The 14,342-nt window shown below is 37.5% G+C and overlaps 3 protein-coding genes and 1 non-coding gene across 4 annotated transcripts; 2 read left to right on the plus strand and 2 right to left on the minus strand.

Annotated features, from left to right (window-relative positions):
• The first annotated feature begins 393 nt into the window (after positions 1-393).
• LOC100262547 (uncharacterized) lies at positions 394-910 on the plus strand. The gene has a single exon (XM_002285822.5). It carries the CDS (start codon positions 503-505, stop codon positions 809-811), a length of 309 nt encoding a protein of 102 aa, XP_002285858.1. The 5' UTR covers positions 394-502; the 3' UTR covers positions 812-910.
• A 65-nt stretch (positions 911-975) lies between these two features.
• On the minus strand, positions 976-4,660 carry LOC100247245 (chlorophyllide a oxygenase, chloroplastic). Its single transcript, XM_002284463.5, has 9 exons — positions 4,495-4,660; positions 3,763-3,999; positions 3,472-3,576; positions 2,982-3,263; positions 2,651-2,798; positions 2,329-2,513; positions 2,120-2,232; positions 1,744-2,038; positions 976-1,590 (listed from the first exon to the last, which is right to left on the minus strand). Exons 1-9 carry the CDS (start codon positions 4,570-4,572, stop codon positions 1,420-1,422), a joined length of 1,614 nt encoding a protein of 537 aa, XP_002284499.2. The 5' UTR covers positions 4,573-4,660; the 3' UTR covers positions 976-1,419.
• Positions 4,661-5,051: 391 nt separating this feature from the next.
• On the plus strand, positions 5,052-13,459 carry LOC100267707 (uncharacterized). The gene is made up of 3 exons (XM_002285823.4): positions 5,052-5,400; positions 12,007-12,284; positions 12,995-13,459. The coding sequence occupies exons 1-3, from the start codon at positions 5,154-5,156 to the stop codon at positions 13,292-13,294; spliced, it is 825 nt and encodes a 274-aa protein (XP_002285859.1). The 5' UTR covers positions 5,052-5,153; the 3' UTR covers positions 13,295-13,459.
• Positions 13,460-13,543: 84 nt separating this feature from the next.
• TRNAQ-UUG (transfer RNA glutamine (anticodon UUG)) lies at positions 13,544-13,615 on the minus strand. Its single transcript has one exon. It is a non-coding gene; the product is annotated as a tRNA-Gln (tRNA).
• Positions 13,616-14,342: the final 727 nt, after the last annotated feature.

A 14,342-nucleotide genomic window follows, 5' to 3' on the forward strand; every position in this document is an offset into this window, starting at 1 on the left:
AACCAATTTTTATCCCTATGTTTTTAGTATTAATGAGTTTATTATTTGAAGGATAATGAATTCAACATATTAAATTTTGTTTAATTTAAAACTTATTTACACAATAAAAAAAAAATAGAAAACAATGATTTTATGTAGAATAAAAACAATAGAGTTATTTTAGACCAATTTTTATTTATAAATTTCTAATATTGATTGAATCAGTTTTAGTATTTCTTATGATCCATCTGATTGACAGTTCTAGAAATCATTTTATAATTAGAGTTAAATAATTAAATTAAAACACAAAAGAGAAGATGTTCTAGAAAGTAGAAATACCCGTGGCAAAGAAATGGAGATAAAACCTAGAAATGAAAACCTGACGGCTGACGGTACGCGGCCTTCTTTCGTGGGCCGACCGCCTGGTCTGGGCCCAAATCACCAGAGAATCCCGGAACACTCCAGAAAAACCAATTTTCCTTGAATAGCGGGGAAGAGGGAGAGGCGAAGCTAAAGGGAAAAAATGTTCTTCTTCTTCGTGGGAGGATTAGAACAACAGGTCCTGCAAGTACTGAAGAGCGGTGCCGGAAAATGTATAAACTGCGGGTCTAGAGCCGATCTGGTGGACTACGAAAAGGTCCTCAAACTCTTCTTCGTGCCCGTATGGCGGTGGCCTGGAAAAGAGCCTCTCATGCACTGCCCCGATTGCTTCCTCTTCTTCCCCCCTCCTACTCGTACAGGGCCACTCCTCGATGTTCTCCGCTGCGCTTCTTGTGGTCGGCCTGTTGAATCTAACTTCAGATTCTGCCCTTTCTGTGGCTCTGCTCTCTAATTCTCTTATTTTCTCTCCTAGTGTTTGTTTGCTGTATTTGGACCGTTTTTCTGTTTAATAATATCAATTAATAAAGCACTTATCTTTTCTTGTGCTTCATATTGAATTACACTGTGACTGACTGGGCAAATAGCGGTTCTTACATACATCTGACACAGATGGAATTACGAGCAATTGAGAGTGATGAATTTTCATTTATAAAATGAGGACAGAGTGATGCTATTATACAGTGACACTGGATCAGAGATCAATGATACTTATTTTGGCTGGAAAGCAATCTTTATGATTCCATTGTTCTCCAAAACAAGTACCAAAAGATGAAAAAATAAAATAAAATGGATTTGACACTGTACACGAAACAAAAATGAAGGTAGTGTACAGTATCAATTTATTTTACAGGGGCTTTGTCTTGTAGGAACCATCTCTTTTCTGCCTCATATTAATTCACAGTTGCCGTTGGGGGTCGCACTGGAAGGATCTTCTTGGTGGGCACCTAACTGCAGAATATATTCAAAGGAGTTATAGTTGATGGTCTGCAGAGTTGGGTACTTGGGGGTTGGTTCTGAAGGAGCGGTAATCGAAGTTAGAATATGTAGCTGAAGCTGCATTTATGTTGATTCAGTGAAGGGTAATCGCTTAGCTCCTCGTTCCACAGCGTCTCTCCATAGCCTGTACCTCACTCCAAGCTTGTCATATGATACTGGGCAGTTCCACACATTTGCCCCCATCAGCATCCGGTCTTGTTGTCCAAGTACAAGCCGTAGATCCTCATTCAACACCTGAAAAAAATCACACATCAAGAAATTGTGCAGATAGAGAGAGGGTGGATAGCATATGGCATTTAACCAGAGTAATGCAGATACAAGAACAGAGCGCCTTAAACTTCATGCTACTATGTCATCTTGAGGAAATTAGTGGGAAGGAGATTTTACCTTTTCTGCAAAATATCTCCAGAGATATTGCATGAAAGGGATGTGCTGAAGCACAGGAGCAAAGTCCAGTGACATTCTGTACAGTAACCTTGTCTTGTCTCTTGATGAAGGTAAGCAGACATGGAGCTGATGAAGATGTGTCGCACACTGCTTGGTGCTCTGTCCCTCCAATTTCCCGGGTTTTGAGATACCAATGGTTGACAGCACCATACAAGGTGGTCGAAATTCCATATCTATGGGGTAGGGATCCCAGTATCCTTGGAGTCCAGATGCAGGTGTCAAGAATTTTACCAAGCTGAGAATTCAGATAATACAAAACTTAAGCTGGATGGGCCCTCCAAAATAACCATGAAATGCAATATTGACAGGAACAAACCTAGGCACGCTCCATCCTTTGGCAAAGGTGGATGTATGAGTGAAAGGGGCATGTGCAAGATCCAAAAGGTTATCCAGAAGAAGCCCATGTTCCACTGGAAGTTCCATGACAATCTGCAATTCCCAAAAAATAATGATAGAAATGAGGAGACCAAAAATGCCTTTTAAGTATTCAAACAACAGAAAGATCTGAATGCATTGATAACATACCTCAGCATGGATTTTAAATCCTGGTGGAGGTTGTAAAGAAGGAAGGGTGGCTGTTGGAGGATCACTGCCAGGCCAAATCCAGATCATTCCCTCTTGCTCTAAACACGGCAATGATTTTATTTTTACATTAAGCAATCGTGTTGACGGCATTTTCTCGCATTTCCCATCTGTTGAGTACTCCCACCCTGAAGTTCATCCATCACAAAAATTTCCACATGAGCAAACAAATATTTTTTACTTTATGCATTACTAATTGATTTGTCATCTGTTCTTATTAGCAAAACAGGTAAACTTTTGCTTATTTCCTTTCCCTCTTACTAACCATGGTAAGGACATTGGATACGACCCTCGTTTACTGATCCAAGATGAAGAGGGCATGCTCTATGGGCGCAGGTGTTACGGACACATCCAGGTTTCCCATCTTGCCCACGAAAGACAACCCACGGTTCCTCAAAGCAATCAATTGGAATCTGAAACAGAAAAAGGTGAAAACTGTTACAAGGAAAACTCACAGATTATCACAAGGCCAGATAAGCTATAAATGTTTGCCTCCTCTCTTATTGCTACTTAAGACATTGTTGAGTAGCCACAATGTGGAAAATCTGTATTTAATCACTAAATATGAGCCTTAGATGTTTGGAAAACTGGCTTACCATGGTATCATCCTTCAGGTCTGTGGAGAAAGCAACAGGGTACCAGAAATTCTTCAGACGAGGATGGTAAGGCTGAACAGGACCTGAAACATTCAAACTTTTCTGGGGAAGCTTTCTCTTTACCATATCAAGAGATGCTGTGGAAGTACTAGGAGAAGTTGAAGTTGAAGTTTGATTTGAATCTGCTGTATTTCTGTCTTGTAATAGCCTATCATTAACCAATTCTTCCATGTAAGCCAACTTATCTAAAGCAGTGCCAACCCTTGCTTCAGATATATGAACCTGTTATTCACAGTCACAAGGAACAAAAAAAAAAATGGCCATGAGATTGCAGTTTCAAAGCATGTACATAACCAATTGGAACCGGAAAATCCAGATTTAGTGTGACTATGTAGGCACTCATTGATAAGAATATGATGGATCAGTGAGATGCTTCTTGATTTATCTAAGTCACAGCATTTGCATCAAAGCAACCAAAACTTTTCCAGACCTGTCTGTGAGCTTGTGCTAGCTCTTCTTGCAGCCCTGCAAGGTCCTTCTTCAATGTGCCAATGGACTTGTATTCACGGGCCAAAGGATTTAGAACTTCCACAACCTACGCCCACATCATTCAATTCAGAATTCCCCAATAAATTCAAAAAATTTCAATGTATAAAACAAAAAATCAGACTCAATGTTTATATTTATAGAACTACAAACAAAAAATCAAAGGGAAAGACAGACATTAGAAAATCAAATAAAAACTAGTGAATAAAATGGAGGATAGAAAACAAGAGGGGACCTTTTCATGGAGGAGCATGATTGTAAGCAGATCTTGCCGAGCCCGCCAATCACAGTACTGAATATCAAATCTAGCTACTTCAAGAGCTTGATTTACATCCAAGAACTTCCCTTTGGATTGTGGGAATTTAGACCTTGGATCCTCCACATCAAAGATTGTGCCCCATGTGCTCTTCCTCTCCACTGACCCACTTTCATCTCCAAATACAGCAAACACCCGAAGCCCTCGTCTTTCACCCTGAAACCTCGCACCACCCATCATGATATAAGCAACAAATCTGATAACCCTAACTCAATTTTCTTCCAGATTTATCATGCGCCAAAGCAAAGTTATCAGGATAACAAATCAAAGTTCATATCATCTGGGGTTAAATTCCACAATCCACCCGAAAATTCAACTGCCCATATAATTTATCAAACAAACAAGAAAACATAGCTTTTGGGTCCTCATTGATTCATTGCTTCCCCTCTTTTGGGTCTGAATACACATTACAACAATCCAACTAAACTATATTGTTCTCTAGACTGATTGGGTATCCAGAAAATCAATATTAGCCTGAGTTTCACTTTCTTGCTTGGACTGCAAGCTCTACTGGTGAGTACCACAACCAAACCTACAACTCAACTCACCAGTCAACCACTTCAACCACACTTTCCTCTACATTTAGCAAGTACCCAGATCAATTCATCCAAGAAACACCTTAAAAAATATTCAAAAGAGACAGAAACATACCTTTTTGGTGTTGATCTTAGAAGTTGGGCATAGAGATAATGGAAGAGAGAGGGCAGCAGCAGTAGCCACAATGGTCATGGCTGGCGTTTGAAGGTGGCCAATAGGGGTAAGAGAAAAAAAAAACTGGTTATAATTTAGAGAGAGAAATATAATAGCGATGGCTCCAGCGTCGGGAGATTTTGATGATAAGAGGTTGGTATTGAGCGCGATCCCGAGTGCCTGCCAGGATATGACACGTGGAAGAGCGTGGACTAGAATGTTGCCCACGTGGCACACACTCCAACCACATGGTCTGCTTCTTCTGAAAGTGTATCCTCCGTTTTTGGGGTCCCCATATCCTGCCACGTCGGATCCCCTAGATTTCATTCTCAATCCTCTCGTGTAAAATGTTGGATTTCTTATAATAAAATATTTGATAATTTTATTATTTATTTACCATAATAATAATAATTTATTAAAATTGAGACTTATTATTAAAATATTATTTAATTTTTTTACGAAAATTAGATTTTACTTTTCTCATCAACTCACCTACCCAGAAAAGGACAAAGTAAAGTGAAGGGACTGTGGCAAAAGCGTTGAATTAATTGCTACTGTTACTGTGGGTCGCAGGACAAGAGGGGCGAAGAGGTAGAGGAGAGCGAGAGAAGAGAAGACTCATGGCAAGAGCACCTCAAGGCCAAAACAAAGCTCCAGGAGCTTTCTTCTTGGCGACTCTGCTGCTATGGATGATCTCTGTGTTGTTCGAGATTGTGTTTAACAAGAGAAGGGAGCTACTCTCTGTTGTTGGTGGCTTTTGTTTCTATCAATTTGCCAACTGGGTCATCCGCTCGTGGGTCTCCAAGGACCCTCTCCTGGTCAATACTTGCGTTTCCCTCCTCCACTCCTCCATCACCTCCGCTTCAGGTCAGCTCCCCGGATTTTCTTTTGCTGCTTTTTCCTGGAATTGGGTGCTTGTTATTTTATCGTTTTCTGAATGTTTTGTGGTGCTTATTTGGCGTTTTGTCTTCTGGGTTTTCTTTGGGTCTATGGATAGAATTGTGTGTGTGGCATTGCTTTCCCGATTCTTGGCCACATTGTGGGGTTAAGCATGTTTTCTACTCTTTTTTTTTCTTCTGGTTTCTTTGGATTTTTAATTCTTTTATCAATTATGCGCGTTGATCTAGGTATTGTTTGATTAATAATGGAAGCAAGAGAAGGTGAAAGGGAGGCTAATCAAATGTTAATTTCCGCGTTCTGTTTCATCCTGAGAATTGGAAAGGATTTGCTAGAATTGGGTTTTTTTTCCCAACTGAATAAGAAGGCTTGTCTCAAATTCAAAACCCCCATCCATGAGAATTAAATGAGAAGTGATTGTAATTCAGGGCACTCATGAAAATGATATTAAGTTATGTCTCATCTTAGCCTAGACTGCCTAGTTATGATATGTGAATGTGATATGGGCTTGTTGAAGGTGATAGTTGGCACCATGGGAATATTCTGCTTGTCGATGGCTGATCTAGATATGCACGAATCATCTCACATACATCTACTTTTTCATAGGGTAAAATATGTTAAAATAACTTGTTGGAAAGTCTCCCAACTTCCTAATTAGTATAGATTCTTTTTGTAAAGAATATTGTATAGAAATTCCTTTTAGAATAAGGAAGGTTAGTTGGAATATCTCTATAAATATTCTAGGTCATAAGGAGAAAAAGTTATGAGATGTAATGGGCTTGTAAAGACTACGAGGTGGATAAGGATGTGAGGAAGAACAAAGATATCCGGTCGAGCGAGAGATTCGTTGTAATATTCTTTTCTCTGTGATATTGTCTATGGCATAGTGGAATGATTCTCTCTCATCTGTGGATGTTGGCGTGGTTGGCCGAACCACGTTAAAACCTTATGTACCATGTGTGTGATTGTTTTATCTGTGTTATTAAACTAACATGTTTGCATTAAATCTTTTGCTAACACAACATAACTAAAGTTTGTTAACGTCAATTCCTTGAGTGAACTAATAAAAGATAGAGAACTCCCCAATCATCATAACCCATCCCCTAGTGCTAGAAGGAAGGAAATTCACATTATTGGAATCCTCTCTCATGGGTTAAAAGTTACTTTCCATAAGTCCATCTTGCCCAAGTGGAAAGCCACTTACCATAACTAGGCTAAGGCAATATTTTAAGACACAATCAACACTACATCTTACTAGCACATTGACGAAGTCCTCAACTCTATTCTTTATAATATATAGCACCAATATTGTAATTACAAGACACAGCTTTGTTAATCTGATGAACTAATGATTCAGCTAATGACATTAATATGGTCAATTGACCGATTGCCAACATAACAAAAGGCTTAAGTTGGGATACCCTCAGAAAGAATATAAACAGCTGATAATCATTGGTTTTCTTTGTCGGTCACCTACTGCTGTAGCTGAAAAACCTCCTTTATGCATCTAAAATCAATTGGTATTTGATAAGAATATGCAAAGTCAAGTAAACCATAATTTGAATGACTCATCCAAAGAGCTAATAAGATTAAATCAAATCTTTTTTTATGGCAAGCCTGCTCTAAGAATTAGTTAAGTGTGTTGAACCTTTTATGATGAACCTGCTACGAGCCATTTGGGTGACTCATTCCCTCAAGGCTAATGTAATAGTTATTTGGGTGACTCATCTTTTGAGCTTAAGTGTGACATTATTATATTTCAACAATTATTTATCATGCTCTTGTAACTTGAACATACGATGTATAACTTTGATACTAATTATTAGTAGCTAACAGAAGTAGATAAAACCTTTTATGACATTTTATATCATATCTTGCTTCAAGAGTTATTATTTGGATGACTTATCCCAACCTTAAAAGCAACATTATTTTTTTTTTATATAGGTAAATAAGAGTTTGTATTAGTCATGCCTAGAAACGGCAAAAAAAGTACACACAGAGTATACAAACAATGCCCAAGAGCTAGGCAAAAAGAAAGACAAAAACCTTTCACCTGACTAGAGAAAAGCCACTTTATAAAATCAATCATGGACAAAGAATGATCCTCTAAATACACCCTACCCCAATTCACAAAAGTGTACAAAAAAAAAAAAGTTTTAAACCTCGATAGGATCGTTCTGTTCTGTGTCATTGAACACTCTCTCATTTCTTTCCTTCCACAAGGTCCACATTAAACAAAGGGGGGCAGCCCTCCAAGTCTTTTCCTTTCTCTTACTCATAAAAGCACCATGCCAACTAATCAAATTCCTTTTGATTGAGGAGTGCAGGACCCACTGCACATCAAATAAAGAGAAAAGCAAGCTTCATAGCATTGTAGCCTTCTTACAAAATAATATCAAGTGGTCACTGGTTTCCTCTTTCATTTTACACAAGTAACTCCTATTCACTATATTTCGGCCCTTTCTTTTGAGCTAATCAATGGTCAAGATTCTGTTCCAAGATGCTTCCCAAGCAAAAAAGCTTACCCTCATTGGAGCCGAAGACGTCTAAACAATATTCCAAGGAAAAGGGTCACTAGAAGCTCTTGTGAAGGAGCGGTAGAGTGATCTAACAGAAAAATAGTAGTTCTTGCTATTCTTCCAGCTTAAGACATCTTCCACATCTCTATTCAAAACCAAAGGATGCAATTTCCGGAACAAGCCCTCCACCTATTCCATTTCTCAATCATTAAAGTGTCTTGAAAACAGAGGATTCCAGCTACCCACCTCCCCGCCCTCCTCCTAAGCATCAAACACTCACTCATCCTTGTTGACCGCTAACCAGAACAAATTATGGAAAGTATCTTTCAACGTTTGGTCCTCACACCACAAATCCTTCCAAAATTTAACCTTCCTTCCATTTCCTACGAGAAAGCAGGATCTAGAGCAAATACTTTTCCAATCTTTTCTAATAGCTTTCCACACTCCCACACCATGGGCTTCCCTTGCTTCTCTCGATCACCAACCTCCTTCCTCTACCCCAAATTTGTCTATGATGACTTGTTTCCACAAAGAATCATTTTCTATAGCAAATCTCCAACTCCACTACCCAAGTAAGGTTTTGTTTAGGGTCACAAGGCTGCGAAAACCTAGGCCTCCCTGCCTCATATTGGCACAAACCGAACTCCAATTCACCAAGTGCAGTTTTTTCTCTAAGGCACCACCATCCTACAAAAAGTCTCTTTGAATCTTTTCAAGTTTTGTACACACCTTCCGTGGAATGACAAAGAGAGACAAAAAGTAAATTAGAAGACTTGAAATAGTGTTTTTTATCAAAGTAAGTCTTCCCCTCTTAGAAGGACAAATGTTTTCTAAATCTCTCTTCCACCATGTCCCACACCCTTAATGATTTGAAAATGGCACCCAAGGGAAGACCCAAATAAGAAGTAGGAAGCTTCCCAACTCTATACCCTATCACCGAAACAATATTCTCCAAATAATCAATCATTCCTATAGGGATAGCCTAACTTTTATCCCTGTTCACTTTTAAACCAAAAATCGCCTTGAACCATAAAAACAACCAACTCAATTATCCTAGCTGCTCACTATTGGCCTCGCAAAATAATAGTGTGTCGTCAGCAAACAGAAGATGGAGTAGATCCCTTCCTACTCTACTACTACTTCCCACCTTAAACCTCTCAATGAAACCCCCACTTCTGGCTCTGAACAGCAGCTGGCTGAGAGCCTCCATGACTAATATGAAGAGATAAGAAGATAACGGATCGCCTTGTCTCAAACCCCTAGTACTGCGAAAAAAGCCTGAAGGGGTTCCATTAATTAAAACTGAGAAATTAGTTGTGGAGATGCACCACCTAATCCAATTAATTCACCTCTGCCCAAACCCCATCTTGGACATAACTGACAGAAGGTAGTCCTAATTGACACGATCAAACGCCTTCTCAATGTCCAATTTCAAAAGGAAACTAAAGAAATTATCCTTCAACTTAGAGTCTACAGCCTAATTTGCAATGAGCGCAACATCCAAAATCTGCCTATCTTGAATGAAAGCATGCTGGAACTTTGAAACCACCTTCCCCACAACTAGTTTCAGCCTATTTGCCAAGACTTTGGCGAGCAACTTGTAAAGGCTCCCAACCAAATTGATCGACCTGAAATCTTTCAACTCTTCTGTACCCCCCTTTTTTGGGATCAGAACAAGAAAAATGGAGTTTAGACTCCTTTGAAAAGTGCCAAGGCGGAAAAAGTCACCAAAAAAGGCCATTATATCGCCTTTGGTAAATTCCCAAGAAAATTGCCAAAATGTCATGGTGAAGTCATCTGGACAAGGTGTTTTATCGTCGGAAAGGTTGCACAAGGCTTCGAAAACTTCTTCTTCTGAGAAAGGCACCTCTAAACTTCTAGACCTTTCTGTCCCCAAAACATGAAACTGTAAATCCCCAATTCGCAGTCTCCAATCCGCATTTTCCAATAACAAAGTCCGATAAGCCCTACACATCCCAGACTTGATATCTTCCTCATCAATGAGAGTGACCCCATTAATTTTCACCTTGGATAAAAACTTCCTTTTTGCCCTGGCATTGGCCATCTTATGAAAAAAACCGGTATTCTTGTCTCCCTCCTTTAACCAGGTTTCCCTAGATTTTTGTCTCCAGGAAGTTTCTTCCATTAAAACACAATTCTTGTACTCCTCCAAATCCCGCATTCGAGCCTCTGCTTCCTCAAAAGACAAGGGATTAACTCTCTCCTTGGAATCCCATAATTGAATACGAAAGAGGACTTCTAATTTTCTAATAGAGACATTACCAAAAACTTCTTTATTCCAACTTTTTAGATCCTTTTTAAGAGACTTCAACTTCTCAGCAAGGCAGTGGCTGTTGGTCCCTGCAACCAAGTACCCAGTCCCCACCACTCTCTTACTAGCTCTTTGAGCCCATCCGACAGAAGCCACATATTCTCAAAAGGGAAAGGAGTCTTGCCTTCTAGAAAAATGGGGCAATGATTAGAGACAATTCTAGGGAGACAAAAATGATTTTAAATGGTAATTTTTAAGAATATTTAGTTCACCAAATAAAAGTAACTAATATTAAAAGATATTTTGTAATAAAATTTGTACAAAAAGGGATTTGAATCATGGAATATTTGTTTTGTGTGCTCTTATATTGAAACATCAGGCTTTGTTCTTATTCAAGAAAACCTTCTCACCTTCAATATACTTTATTTCTAATCAAACATAATTCAATTCAAAATAATTTGATGTTAAGGGATCTCTCATTCGTCAACCTCGTCTAATTTAAAATATTTTAGTTCTCATCATAACATATAAAAAAAAAAACATTAAGTTATTGAAAGATTAGGCTAAATTGATCCTACTGAATAAAATTTCAAATATTATTCTCATCATAACATATAAAAAAATGCCCTCCTTATACTCTGCATGTTCAGATAGATGACATATTATTTTAGATTTACAAAAACCATAGTGATACCGACTACCACTTTGTTTTTCACTTGGTCACATGTTGCCTCATCCATATTCTCTTCATCCCTTCAGTTTACACATTTTATTATTATCATTCTGTGATAGGATTTTGATTTCACTGAACAAATACTCAATAGTTTTGCAACCTCTTGTGAAAATTTGAGTGGTGCAGATCTACAATTTGAACCATGTGACCTTTTTTCCCTACACCGCTTTATCTAGGACCACATCTTCTCTGAGATCATAAGTGGCCAATAACACATCTATTTTGAAGGACTTCATTTGTATGGACATGTTTATATCCATATTAATCAAGGTTTAAAACCCAGTCTTGTTGTGGCTTGAGGTCTATGAATTTTGTATGTGAAAATGGCTATCTTCCTTCAGTTAACTTAGGTTCATTGTTCTACCATGGATACTGATACTGAGTACGTGATACTGAAGAAGAGGATTTTTTTTTTTCCTTCTATCAGACCAATCTTGTTTGGATATAGTTCCTCATGGTACCTGTTGATTCACACACTTTTTGGATAGTTATAATATTACCTCTTACCTAGGCTGTTTCTTTGATCATTGATTCATCACTGTCAACCTTGGTAAGTTAGGTTTCAGGAAATTATTGCTCCATTTGTGAGCTTAGATGAACATTTGGACATATGCTAAATGGCTTAGACAAGGCAAACTTGACAAGATTCTTGACCTAGGAATGATTGAAATGGACTCATTTGACAACAGAAGTAATAGAAAATACTTTGCAGAGAGTCAGGATTGGTTCATTTATTTTCTGATCCAACTGCCATTGGATCTTCCTATGAAAATTTGCAGTATGACTAATAAACTAACGGTTGAAGTAATGGTTGCTAGTTTCTAAGAAACCAACCTTCTTGCAAACCATTACCTATCATTTTTTTCTTAAATAGAGAAGCGAAAATATGAAACTCTTTTTTTTTGGTGGGATCACCTGTTAATTGCCATGTGCATCTTTAAAATCTGTTGTAAAATTCATCCTTGCTGGAGAAAGTTTCTCCATTTTGTGTACAGTTTCAGGATCCCTGTTTCCTGTTCCTGTAATTACAAATTGTGCTACTTCCTGTGCAGTGATTTTTATTTTGGTCAATGAGTTGATAAGGATGGGTTCCAATGGGATGTTTGAGCACTCAAAGCTGGTTGGGAACACTTGGCCCTGGGCATACCCAGCTCTGTGCTTTTCATGTGGCTACTTTGCGTACGATCAGTGGGATATGCTGCATTACCGATTGTACAGTGGTTGGATCCCTTCCATCCTAGTGCATCATCTGTTGCTACTTGTTTGCTTTACACTTGCATTATATCGGAATGTCACCATCAACTATCTTATTCTTACTCTCATTTGTGAGGTATGCCTCTATAACAGTCTTTCTCTATGTAACTATTTCTAATTCCTCTTTTCTGTTTGAATGTTTCCTTTTTTTCTCTTCTACTTTTTATTTTTACCTATTGAATTATTTAAGTACAATCCATAAAATTGCTGAGACGGTGGAGGCAATTTGGCCCCTTCATCTACATCCTTTAAAGCTTTTAAAGTTTGTGGGTATCGTGCCCATTCATATATACTTGGCATTTCAATACTCGAGGGAATTAGACTTTTAAACCTTTGAACTAGAGTGGAAGGCCAGATGCTGTGTAGTGGCTATATAGTCTGCTGTTCAGTTCTTTAATTATGAAATACAAGGATTTGAATTGGATTCGAGGGTCTTAATCTAAACTGAAATGAAATACCAGATCGACACTGTTAAATTTATGCTGATGTAAACAATGCCTGTTTTGTTTCAACAGAAACCAAAATTTTGCATTGATTCTATTTATGTTATGTTATTCAATGCTTTCATAACAGAGACTAAGGAACTATGAATAGCCAATCTATTTCTAGAAAGCGGCCTCACAATTCTTATAAATTTTTTCATTGTAGAGTTTATTATGAACATGTTTAGTTAGGAACCCAACTTACCCTTTAAGGTTGTTGTCTTGTTGACTATCTTAAGCACTTATGTAACTATGCCTCTGCTAATTTTTTATGTTAATGATGAAAATTCTTCTGATGATACAGCTGCATTCTATCTTTTTGCACACGAGGAAAGTGAGACGGATGGCTGGTATTCGTGATGCAAAAAGCAAGGCGGTGAAGGCAGAATGGGTCCTCAGCTGGATCACCTTCATTGTAGCAAGGTTTGCCCCACACATTCTCATTACAATCAAGCTTATCAGAGATTCTCCAAGGTTCGAAAAGGGTGTGGAGTTGCCTCTAGCATTGTTTGGGATGGGAGGGATGAATTTGCTCAACACTTTCCTGGGTATTGATCTCTTCAGAGCTTACAGGAGAGAGAAGAGTTCTCAACATCATGAATGATGAAGTTCTTTTGTATCTTAACTTTCATCATTTGTTGTTATTGATTTTGCGTAGGAAATGAATGATTAGCTTACATTTTTGTCATGTCAGCTGTAAATGACAACACCATTTGTTTGTCTCAGTTTCTACATGAAATATAGCAAAAAAATTGTCTGAATTTCAATATGAAATGGAGCAAATCTCTCATTCATAGTAAGTTACTGTATGAAAGCAGATGACTAAAAGTAAAAAATCTCAAAAACAGAAGTAAGGTCCTACCGGGAGTCGAACCCAGGTCGCTGGATTCAAAGTCCAGAGTGCTAACCACTACACCATAGAACCTTGTTGTTGCTTCGTTTTCTATTGTTTATAATATTGTTTTTTATTAATCAAAATGCTAAAAAAGTTTAAAGATAGTTTTTTGCGTGCTGTTTTGACAATGTATGTTCATGGACCGGATGCCAGAAGGCCAGTTTTGGAGGGTGTTTCAGAATATTTTCCTTTTCCTGATATTTTCATCTTCAACTTTGAGTCATGCTTCATTATAAGATTGTCTTTTAACATTTATTGGTATGTTAAGTAGGTATCCCATATCCCGTTTATTTCTATCTAATGTTTTTTTGTAAAAAATAAAAAATAAACATGTACGATGACTTTGCCCTACCCTGTCCTGTTTAGTTTTTTTGTTTTTAAATATTTCATTTTAGTTACTTTTAAAATTTTAAATTATATTAAAAATAAAAATAATTTATGAATAAATAAGTATTATAAATGTTTATAGTTTATTTTGATAAAAAGTTAAATTTTCTATTTTATAATATGCTAAAAAGATTGAAAATTGGAAAAAAAATATATCAATTAAAATATATTTTTATTTAGTATTATGTGTAATTAGGGTGAGACAACTCGAAGAAAGTCACACCCGATCTCATCTAATGTTTCAAAATTTCTTAAACTTGCCTCAAAACTTTTTTTACTTAAAACATTCCACCATATTATCATCCCCAAACTCACCTCATATAAGTAAATTTTATATGTTTTTACTTACAATATTTATATTTGTAAAAAC

The sequence above is a fragment of the Vitis vinifera genome, chromosome 18, assembly GCF_030704535.1.
Source record: "Vitis vinifera cultivar Pinot Noir 40024 chromosome 18, ASM3070453v1".
In the NCBI taxonomy this organism is placed as follows: domain Eukaryota; kingdom Viridiplantae; phylum Streptophyta; class Magnoliopsida; order Vitales; family Vitaceae; genus Vitis; species Vitis vinifera.

Excerpts from the sequence above, each read along its gene's own strand:
- LOC100262547 (XM_002285822.5), top strand. The coding sequence starts at position 503 with ATGTTCTTCTTCTTCGTGGGAGGATTAGAACAACAGGTCCTGCAAGTA.
- LOC100247245 (XM_002284463.5), bottom strand. The coding sequence starts at position 4,572 with ATGACCATTGTGGCTACTGCTGCTGCCCTCTCTCTTCCATTATCTCTA. Across the intron at positions 2,514-2,650 it reads TATCCAATGTCCTTACCATG|GGTGGGAGTACTCAACAGAT; the intron begins GTTAGTAAGAGG and ends GATGAACTTCAG. Across the intron at positions 2,039-2,119 it reads AAAGGATGGAGCGTGCCTAG|CTTGGTAAAATTCTTGACAC; the intron begins GTTTGTTCCTGT and ends CTGAATTCTCAG.
- LOC100267707 (XM_002285823.4), top strand. The coding sequence starts at position 5,154 with ATGGCAAGAGCACCTCAAGGCCAAAACAAAGCTCCAGGAGCTTTCTTC. Across the intron at positions 5,401-12,006 it reads CTCCATCACCTCCGCTTCAG|TGATTTTTATTTTGGTCAAT; the intron begins GTCAGCTCCCCG and ends CTTCCTGTGCAG. Across the intron at positions 12,285-12,994 it reads TTCTTACTCTCATTTGTGAG|CTGCATTCTATCTTTTTGCA; the intron begins GTATGCCTCTAT and ends CTGATGATACAG.